General features: G+C 34.0%; 2 protein-coding genes across 2 annotated transcripts; one reads left to right on the forward strand and one right to left on the reverse strand.

Annotated features, from left to right (window-relative positions):
* Positions 1-108: 108 nt before the first annotated feature.
* Positions 109-2,663, forward strand: mettl18 (methyltransferase 18, RPL3 N3-histidine). The gene is made up of 2 exons (NM_001145617.1): positions 109-283; positions 545-2,663. Exons 1-2 carry the CDS (start codon positions 182-184, stop codon positions 1,406-1,408), a joined length of 966 nt encoding a protein of 321 aa, NP_001139089.1. The 5' UTR covers positions 109-181; the 3' UTR covers positions 1,409-2,663.
* Positions 2,664-2,988: 325 nt separating this feature from the next.
* pgam1a (phosphoglycerate mutase 1a) lies at positions 2,989-7,400 on the reverse strand. The gene is given in 4 exon segments (NM_198804.1): positions 2,989-3,495; positions 4,504-4,684; positions 6,381-6,655; positions 7,201-7,400. Coding segments are annotated over 4 exon segments (765 nt in total). The 5' UTR covers positions 7,340-7,400; the 3' UTR covers positions 2,989-3,325.
* Between the last annotated feature and the right edge of the window lie 3,219 nt (positions 7,401-10,619).

Below are 10,619 nucleotides of genomic sequence, written 5' to 3' on the forward strand. Positions count from 1 at the left end.
AACAAATATACAATACTAAACCATATGTATATCTCTCTATTAAAATATATTTGTAAAAATGCTGTTCAAATACCTCGGATCGATTCCATTGTAAAGATCCGACTCAAAAGAACCATTCGTTGAAGAATCGAACGACAGTAGCTTACACGTGCTAATTTACCACGGGAGCAAAAACAGAAACATGGCATTCAGTTTTAACTTCGATATTCCATTAGTGACAGAAGAAACGGATGATAAAGAAAATAAAAGCGACAAAGCAAAAGATGTGGATCTAAAGTGCTCGGTGAGATTATTTATCATTAACTTAGCTTAGCCATCTCTGCTAATGCTGCAAAGAGCTTACTTTAATATAAAACTATGCTTCAAAAGTATTTTCTCCATTAAACCAAATGATTAATAGTACGATGCAAGAATGAATAAGCAAACCGTGGGTCACAATACACGTCAAAAGGTCATACTATATATATATATATATATATATATATATATATATATATATATATATATATATATATATATATATATTTGTTGTTGTTTTTTTCAGAAAACCAGTACAACTGTCCTAAAGTTGAAGGATGCTCTCGAACACAAACCTTCCTTGAATCCTCTCTCCAAAATTGAAAACTGGGTACCTGAAACCATCACCATAGGGTCTCTGCCTCCTCTACTTTGTCTGAATGAATCAGTGTTTGAGAAGACGTCCTGTGAAAAAGAGGACAGTGAGGAGATTCTGGCCAAAACATTGACACAAAACTCCGACCTCATCTCTGGAGTCTATGAAGGTGGACTGAAGATATGGGAATGTACTTATGATCTCCTTGAGTACATTGATAATGAAGGAGAGGTTTTCTCAGGAAAAAGGGTGTTAGACTTGGGCTGTGGTGCAGGTTTACTTGGCATACTTGCATTGAAGAGAGGAGCCATCAGAGTCGACTTCCAAGATTACAACAGCACTGTGATAGAGCAGTTAACAATACCAAATGTGTTCCTCAACTGTGAAGAAGATGATGAGGATGATGATGATGATAGCAGCCCACCGCTTAAGAGGAAATCTTTAAATTCGTCACAGGAATTACTAGATCATTGTGGTTTCTTCTCAGGTGACTGGAACTCTTTTCTTGCACTTATGCAAAAGAAAGCCTCAGTGCCAAAGTATGACATTATCTTCACCTCAGAAACCATATACAACACAGACTATTACGCTTCTCTTCATAGCGTGTTTACTGATCTGCTTGACAGGAATGGAAATGTTTATTTAGCAACAAAGTCTCATTATTTTGGAGTAGGAGGTGGCCTTCATATGTTCGAGAACTTTGTGGAGGAGAAGAATGCATTTCAGATCAAGTATTTGAAGGATGTGGAGGAAGGCCTGAAGAGACATGTTGTATCGCTGTCATTCAAAAAGTGACAGACGTGTTAATGTGTCTGCTATTATGGTGTGAGTAAACAAGAAATTGGACATCCATCCTTTTAGGTCAAATGCATTGGCTATAGGAACCCATGTTGTGATTTGCTACAAGAACAATTGATAGAGCGAAAAACTGGAATTATTTGGATGAAACATTCTGAAAAATGTTACTTAAAACAAATATTAAATCTGCAATAAATAGTATGTTTTACATGTTAATTCTCATGTAAACCAATATCAAACAAGGATTGACATTAGGCATGGACCGGTAAAAGATTCCGACAGTATGATACCCTTGGTTAGGGCTGGGTGATTAATCGAAAGCGACATTCAGAACTTAAAATTTATCAAATTTTTTCCAAGTCAAATTTTTCGATTATTTTCCTTAGTGTAGTCACATGACCCCACTCTCTTAAGACTGATTCATGCTTCTGCGTCGACTGCACGTGTATGATCCGGCACAGCCTTCGTGTGGTTGTATACCCACAAACCTCTTGAAAAATGTTACTATATATCGCACGTTTGCTCTACATCGATGATGATTGAAAACTGCGCCGGAGATGCCTTGAGATGTCATGTTATCTATTATAATAAAATCATTCTTTACATATAAAATATTTGTTAACTGAAGATGCAAGAAATGCACCATTTAAAATATTACATACAGGATTTTTTTTTTATTTAGGAGAGATCTGGCTTATTTTATACTTTTAAAAAACATTGAAAATAATTAAATTTCCTTCTTAAAGTGCAAGTCATTTTCACTTTTTTACAAGAAAAAAAGTGACTGTTTTAGGTAATGTGGTTCAATTTCAGTTCAGCACTGATGTTCAATAAATAATCATAGGTGGTAGACACTGTGTAAACTTCAGTTATTTTAAAATCAATGCACCCTTCATTTAAAAATCTCAAATGTAATATGCAAGCATATTTACTGTAAAAAATCTGTCAGTGGACTGTGAGGGCAACAAAAATAAAATAAATAATCATTTATTAATTTTAATGAAGTTAAAATGTTCAATTAATCAAGATTTTGATTTAAGGTCAAATCGCCCAACTTTACACTTGCATAAACATCACTCAAGTCATGGTATTGTGATTACTGCTCATTAACTATTACTATTACTCATTAACGATTACTGCGTCTTTTCAAACGCCTCGGTAAAAAACAAAAACTTTTTCCATTTTGAACACAATATATACACAATTTAATTTATTTTGAGAAACATTAAAAAAGTATTTTGGAGCAGTAAACATGTCCGGCTAAATAATTCATGTGAATAATTGACTTCTGCTGTCTTCATTAGTTTCAAAAACACTGATTTCTTTATAATTTAAAATGGCATCTTGGGATATCTTCTGTTGGAGATACTGTTGTTGTCCTAAAAAAAAAAAAAAAAAAAATCTTACATACATTGTAGGAATGGTATAGAAATTTTGGCGGTTGTAAAACCTTTTCCAAACCATGGTACACCTTAAAACAGTTATCGTCCTATGCCTTATTGACATTAGTTTGTGAATTACATCTACAATACATCAAACACACACACAGCAGCAGCAAAGACCAATTAGAACATTTGTTTTAGTTTTGACAATGGTTTAATGTGAAAATCTGTGTGCTTGAGAAAACACGACCAAACACATTCTTCAAAATAAAGTGTAGACGACGTAAATTATGGAATGAATCACACAGAGACAAATCCAAACAAAAATGTGGTCCTTGTAAACTGTTTAACTAATAAATATTTCACAACATTCCAAAGAATTACAAGCTGGTTACATACTTTATAGGTCCTATATTTATTTTAACTTGTACATCCTTCTCCTATAGAGCACCGTCTTGATGGTAAATATAGGAGCCTTGTTTAAAGTAATTCAGTGCTGATGTATAATTTAAAAGTTGTTCATGTAAATACTCTATTTCTTGGCTTTGCCCTGAGCTGCCACAGCCTCCATGGCTTTGCGAACGGTTTCCTCATCCCCGAGGAACTGCATGGGCTTGATGGGCTTCAGGTTCTTGTCCAGCTCGTAAAGAATAGGGATCCCTGTGGGCAGATTCAGCTCCATGATGGCCTCCTCAGACATTCCTGTGAGTGTAAGGAAACAAACTTTAAGGCTATCGAAAAATTTAAATCCAAGGGTAAGAAGGGTAAACACTGTTTTAGGCGTAATACTAAAACCAGATTAAGTTATGCATTTCCAGAAGCCCAAAAAATGTTAAATATATAACAAACTGGTTTTGTGAAAGTCATTCACATATTATGTTTTCAGTCTACAGGCACGCATGCGTGTTTTACTAGCAAAACAAAGATGGCAGATTACATTTAAAAAAAATGCAAAATGTTGACTTTAACTGGAAAGTGAATGTGTTTTTGTTGTTGTGTTAGCTAACAAAAATAACCATGTGTTTGGTTTAAAAAAAAACAAACAAAAAAACAATGTCCCATCATCCCCATAACATTTCAAAGTGATTTGCTGGAATTGATAGTTTCTAATGCATTTTAAAAAACAATTTATAATAAAATCTCCTTGATATGGTTTGAAAAATGTACAATATATAATCATATCAGTTTCATAAACATGCATTGTAAAAAAAAAATATATATATATATATATATATATATATATATATATATATATATATATATATATATATATATATATATTCTAAAATTGCTCTGGAAGGCACCTTTTCAAACATTTCACTTAAAATATTTTCAGAATAAAAACGTTCTCTAATATAATTTTAAAATACACATTCTATTAAAATATGTTTTATCAACAAAATATGCTTACACAAGTCACAAATAGTTTTTTCTTCCCCTTTCAATAAATATGAGTGTGTGTTGAGTTTGATTCTACATCGTCCTCTTATTCTATTATGGTAAAATCATAGGGTGATCAGTTTTCATAGATTCAAGTGCTTGTAAGCAGGACATAGAATTTGTGCAAATTAAAAACTGGCTTTGCTGTTCTTTTTTTTTTATCTGTTCTAGAGCAAAAAAACGTGCACAGGCTTCAGCTGTGAATAAAAGATTTTACTAATTTCTAGATTTCAGTGATATAGGTAGTGATTGAGAAGATACTGCAATTACCTTCTAAGTGCTTCACAATGCCTCTCAAACTGTTTCCATGAGCGGCAATCAACACCCGCTTTCCCTCCTTGATTTGAGGCACAATTTCATCATTCCAGAAAGGCAGAGCACGTGCAATAGTGTCCTTCAGACTCTCACAAGAAGGCAGCTGGTCCTCAGTCAGATCACCATAACGTCGGTCCTATATAAAAGACAGAACATAAAAATTGGTGCATTAATGACAGTTCTCCCAAAAATTATAATTTCCTCAATTTCCTTGCCTTTAAATGTTGTAAAATGTTATGAATTTCTTTAAGTTGATTTATTTATTGGCACATCAGTATTTTTTAGCTATTTCATGGCAAAATGGATATACATAAAAATATTACATGATAAAAACAAAATTTGTACTACAATAAAAAGTTACTTAGACAAATATATAAACAGAAATAATAATTAAAATTCACACAAAAATATATTCTTTTAAATATGAATTTTCTGTTAAGTTTTTGATAAATTATTTAGAGTTCTTCCTGGTGGTACCTTTTTAAAAATGTTCAAAGTACTCTCCTTGTAAAGGTTTTGTCTAATGGTATTCAAACTTCCACATTCCAACAAAATATGTTTCATGGTAAGAGCTTCTTTAAGTTGAAAAGAAAAAGATATTCTGAAGAATGTTGGAATCCAGCAGCCATTGACATCCATAGTAGGAACAGAAAATACTATTTAAGTCAATGACTGCTGCTTTACAACATTCTTCAAAATATCTTCTTTTGTCTTCAACAGAACAAAAACGTATCCAAACATGTTGAGATTGAGTGAGGAGAATGAGAATTTTTGTGTGTGTGCGCAACACCCCTTTAATAAATGTTCCATAAACACATGAGTATGTAATAGTGCTAAATATAATGTTTGTGTGGGCAGCTCAGAGAAAAACCAAAGTGCTTAAACAGGATCAACTTTTTTTGTAAGGGGTTTCCTATGCAAATAACGTTTGACCTTTGTTTTCGTTGTCTTTGCACTTATTAACTACAGTAGTAGCACAAAGGTTTCAACGTGTATCAACAACATGCTGCAACATTTATCAGTAAAAAACTTGCATGTTAAGATTTATGAACTTTATGATCATTATTCTACTGAATAAAAAAAATGTAAATGATCAAAATTGATACGCACACCATCATTAGTCAGTATCAAACAATCAGAAAGCAAAAAAATAAATAAAACACACCCTCAATTTCAGAGATGCCAAAACTAAGGCCTGCACTTGGCCCATGGTAACCTTTGAATTTGCCATCCCATCTGAGAATGGTTTAGAGATTGTGATTTCAAATTTGATGTAACTTTTTATTTGTTTGTTTTATTGTTCAGCCACAAAAAAAGCAATCTGAAATTGAACGTTCCAATTTAAATGGTGTAAATGAGTCAGATTTAGTTTACAGTGTACATATGATGCATAGAGGACAATGCAAAGACTTTGGTGAGCGAATCATGTTAAAGGCAGATTCTGCTTGACTATTGTATTTAGCATTAAACTCCTCTGTCTTTAAGATGTGATTATTTTTGTCTTTATTTTAATAATTTTAAAAGTGATACTGCGTTAGTTAATACAATTCAAATGAATGTTTTCTATTTATTTTTTAATGATGAGATGAATTAGGAAATTTCCTATGATAGCAACTTTTTGTAAAATGGTTTGGTATATTTATCTTCGGCCCATGACTATCAATGATATTTGGTTTTTGGCTCTACCCTGCTCTATATAATAGAAGGTATCAGAAACCATTGGGGGTGATAAATCATGATGAAAAAAATATATAACAAATTAACATTTGAATGTATTGAATAGGTAATATAAAGAATTAAATGTTGAACACCATGAAGGCAAGAGACCTCACCTTGCTGATGATGCTGTAAAAGTCATGATCTTCATCCATACTGGGTGGTGGAATGTCATAGGAGCGCCTCCAAATTTTAACCTGGGCTTCACCATGCTTGGCTGCAGTTTCGGCCTTGTTTAACCCAGTGAGACCACCGTAATGGCGTTCATTCAGCCGCCAGGTCCTGTGCACAGGCAGCCACATCTGATCAATACTGTCCAGAACAATCCACAGTGTCCGGATGGCCCTCTTCAGCACAGAGGTGTAACAAATGTCAAACTCAAACCCTGCATCTGCAAAACACACATTTTTTACATTATAGACCCATTATGACATTTGAGGAAGAGCGGGGTGTTATATTTTATTAATATATAACACATTATATTTAATGTGTTTTCAATTTTTAGTACAATATTTGTATTAAATTTCATAACATTAGCTGAAAATTAGTTAGAAATTCATTTTATGGATCCTGATTGAGAAATTCAGCACGTGAATAAAATCACGTCCTGTACTGCACGTTCGCCCCACGTTAGCCCCGCCTCTAATCCGCCAGTAACGAACACACTCCATGATCATTGGTTCAGAGCGTACGCCCGTCACGCAGGAGGCGGACTTGTGCCGGTGATGCACAGACTTCCGATGAAAGTCCTTTTTATTTTCCGATTTGTTTTTACTTATTTAAAACGAAAATTCTTAATGAAAACATTAATAAGACAAAGCCGTCAAACTGACACAAAATAAGCATATTAAGCGTTTAAAACTACTCCACAACACTAGCACGGCAGATTTGCAACTCTTATTTACGATGTAAAAAAAAATATATATTATTACAGACCCTTTAAAGCTTGACCTCCTCTCTTCGCCTCCTGAGCCCCTGTCTCGCTCAGGTCCGCGTCAAACCAGCCACAGAATCGATTCTCTTGGTTCCAGCAGCTCTCGCCATGGCGAATGAGAACCAGCTTGTATGCAGCCATTTGGGAAATGAATACAGACAAATACTAACGGTAGTAGCTGAAGAAAGGACGGCGAGCGAACAGGTTGTTAGACTCTGTCAAGACTACTGTCAAAAAGACCCTCCTCTCATCCGAGAGTCTAATGAAGACGTTTCCGACCTCCCCATCTCTGCGCTCAGCCAATCAGCGCCCCGGGACGATGAGCAACCACGTGAAACTGCAAACACGAAATGGAAAAAACCGTGACCTTCCAGTTAAACCCCTGCCTATTTACAGTGAACTTCTTTCAGCATTTTCTTGGTTTAAATAAAAAAGAAGCAGAGTACAAAATATTTCATCACAGTGTCATCGACACCACCAGACATGAGCAGAATAAAAAAATGATTGAACTAAAACGACCCGGTGCGTGTCTGGACTTCCTTTCTGTCATTTCGTTGGATGTAGATCAGATACATCAGAGCCAATCAAAAGTGACTTATGTTGGTGTGGGCGGGGTTTAGAGCGGAAGCCGATTCGCGCATGAAGTGAGCATGTTTGTAGGATGCTTACTTAAGTTTATCGCAAGATACAAAATTCCTATAAATTTTTTGGAATTTGCTATATTAATGGGAAATTACACCTGCGAAATTACTAAATTAATGGGGATCAATATTTGCTGGTGTACATATGCTGTACAAAAGCAGTTTATGTAGCCTACATAAGCGCGTTCAATTTGTCTTAGACCTGAACAGACCTCAGTCGGCTTTATCTGTTTTTTCTGGATTTAAGCCTAATAATCAAAAAAGTTGATCTTTATTCGTAAAAGAAAACATGTCTATACCTTATGCTGTTTTTTACTGGAACAATATTTTTAATAGTCAAATAGTCATTACCTCAAAATTGTTTCATTACAAATAAGGCTGAGGAAATATTGTTTAAATTACTTAATTGAGATTATCCTTCAAAAATATTTATTCGAAAATTTAAAATAGATATTGAGTTAGAATTCTGTTTTTTGTGAAAGTTTTAATGAAACTATCATTTATTTTGGTCTTGCCAATATAAATAATTTTTGGATGAATGTTGAAGCATTTATTGCTCATAATATTTTAAAAACATTTTCCTTATCTTTTAAATAAGTGTTTTGGGGTTATCATTTTTAAGATCTCTCTTTAAAAGATGCTGGGTTTTATCATAAATATTGTTTTATTTTATTATTAAGTACATTTCCCATACACAAATGTAAGTTTGCAAAAAGCAAACCTCTCTTCATGGTGCAAGAAAAAGAGATTCAAATTGATATAAAAGTGATTTCTAAATCTAAAAGTAGAAAAGCAATTAAAACAGCTAATATATGGTCCTGGCAACGCAGTGGCGCAGTAGGTAGTGCTGTCGCCTCACAGCAAGAAGGTCACTGGGTCTCTGGTTCAAAATTAGTCTCAGTTGGCGTTTCTGTGTGGAGTTTGCATGTTCTCCCTGCGTTTGCGTGCGTTTCCTCCGGGTGCTCCAGTTTTCCCTACAGTCCAAAGACATGCGGTACAGGTGAATTGGGTAAGCTAAAATGTCCATATAGTGTATGGATGTGTGCGAATGAGTGTGTATGGGTTTCCTAGTGATGGGTTGCGGCTGGAAAGGCATCCGCTGCATAAAAACATGCTGGATAAGTTAGCAGTTCATTCCGCTCTGGCGACCGCAGATTAATAAAGGGACTAAGCCGACAAGAAAATGAATGAATATATGGTCCTCCCTTGACATTTTTGTACAATGTAAAACCCAAAAAGTTAAGGCAACTCAAATCATTTGGGGTAACCAATTGCAACAAACCATTTAAGCTCAAAAACTAATCATAATGAGTACTGTGAACTTAATTCATTTGAATAAAAGAAGCAATTTGAGCACAGTAAAACCAATAAATGAAGAGAACTTAAACCAACAGAGTACTGTAAAACACAATAAATGATGGCAACTCAAACCGTTTGAGGAAACCGATTGCTACAAACCATTTGAGTTTAAAAACTAATCTATATGAGTACTGTGAACTTACTCCATTTAAGTTAAAGTAATGAGGTATTTAATATTAACACTGAGTTCAAAACTCTTTTCAAATGAGAATTTTGAGTTGACTACGGATTTCAATTGATAAAGTTTTACAGTGTATAAAAATGTTTCTATATATAAGATTTTTAATGATGTATGTTTTTTTATGTACACTCCGGTATATGTATGTTTGTATATTACTGTTTATATCTGTATTTTTTGTTGTTGTTAATAATAAAAAAGCATGCTCACTTAAAATTTTTAGAATAACTATTAATTCATTGTATAGTGACTTTAAGACTCATTTTATTAAATGTTTTGAATAGTATTGAAATACAATGACAGCCAGGTCAAAGTCAAAATTCATAAAGAGCTAGGGCAGTACATGTATAAAAACACCTATAGGGGAAAGGTTACTGATCTAAAGATTAATTAATATTTATAAAGAACAAAGCTCTTAAGACTTGATGCTGAAAAAGATGTAATAGTTGTATGATTTTGAAAAGTCAGTTTTTGAAAAGATTCATAACCTAAAAGAAATGTCTAAAAACCGTTGACCATTTACATGGTTAATAATCAGGGACAAAATCAGTCTTGTCACAGCAGAGCCTGCAATACACTGAAGGAGGATCTTGCTTTGCATTCTTTAGTCTACATACTGGAGATTTTTGTTGCTCATCACTCGAACTCTGAGTACACACGTATGAGCAGCAGGGTTGAAAAATAATCTAAATCAGAGCTGATCATAATAAAAATGTTGTTGATTTAATAGTTGTAGTGTTTTAAAGTCAGTATAAAATGAGGGTTAAGATTGTCATTTATTCCCACATCTGGTTGAAATAGTCCTGAAATGAGAAAAAAAAAGTTGTGTGGTGCATGATTTCATCCTTTGATAACTGATTGTATCATTGGAAAATGGGCTTTGCCACTGATCCCTGCCCAAAAGGCATTCCATGTGACCAGAGGTGAAGAAAAGTTTTTTCAAGGGTTGTTTTATGGTGATTTTTATTTTATTTTTTGTAGAAAATAATAAAGATCACAGACAGATTGTTTAAAAGCACTACTACATGTATATAAAAATGAGAATCTTGAGTAAATTTTGATTTCATGCTGACTTTAAAGGTTTTCCTCTGTTTCATCTTTTATGGTCTTAAAGGGAGTTCTCCAAAAAAGAAAATTTACACATTATTTAGGCCAGGGGTTCTCAAACTTTTCAACCTGAGACCCCCAAAATAACAATGCCAATGACTGCCGACCCCCACTATTTTCGAGAGTGGTTATAATC

Source organism: Danio rerio, chromosome 13, assembly GCF_049306965.1.
Source record: "Danio rerio strain Tuebingen ecotype United States chromosome 13, GRCz12tu, whole genome shotgun sequence".
Taxonomy (NCBI): Eukaryota; Metazoa; Chordata; class Actinopteri; order Cypriniformes; family Danionidae; genus Danio; species Danio rerio.

Excerpts from the sequence above, each read along its gene's own strand:
- mettl18 (NM_001145617.1), top strand. The coding sequence starts at position 182 with ATGGCATTCAGTTTTAACTTCGATATTCCATTAGTGACAGAAGAAACG. Across the intron at positions 284-544 it reads ATGTGGATCTAAAGTGCTCG|AAAACCAGTACAACTGTCCT; the intron begins GTGAGATTATTT and ends TGTTTTTTTCAG.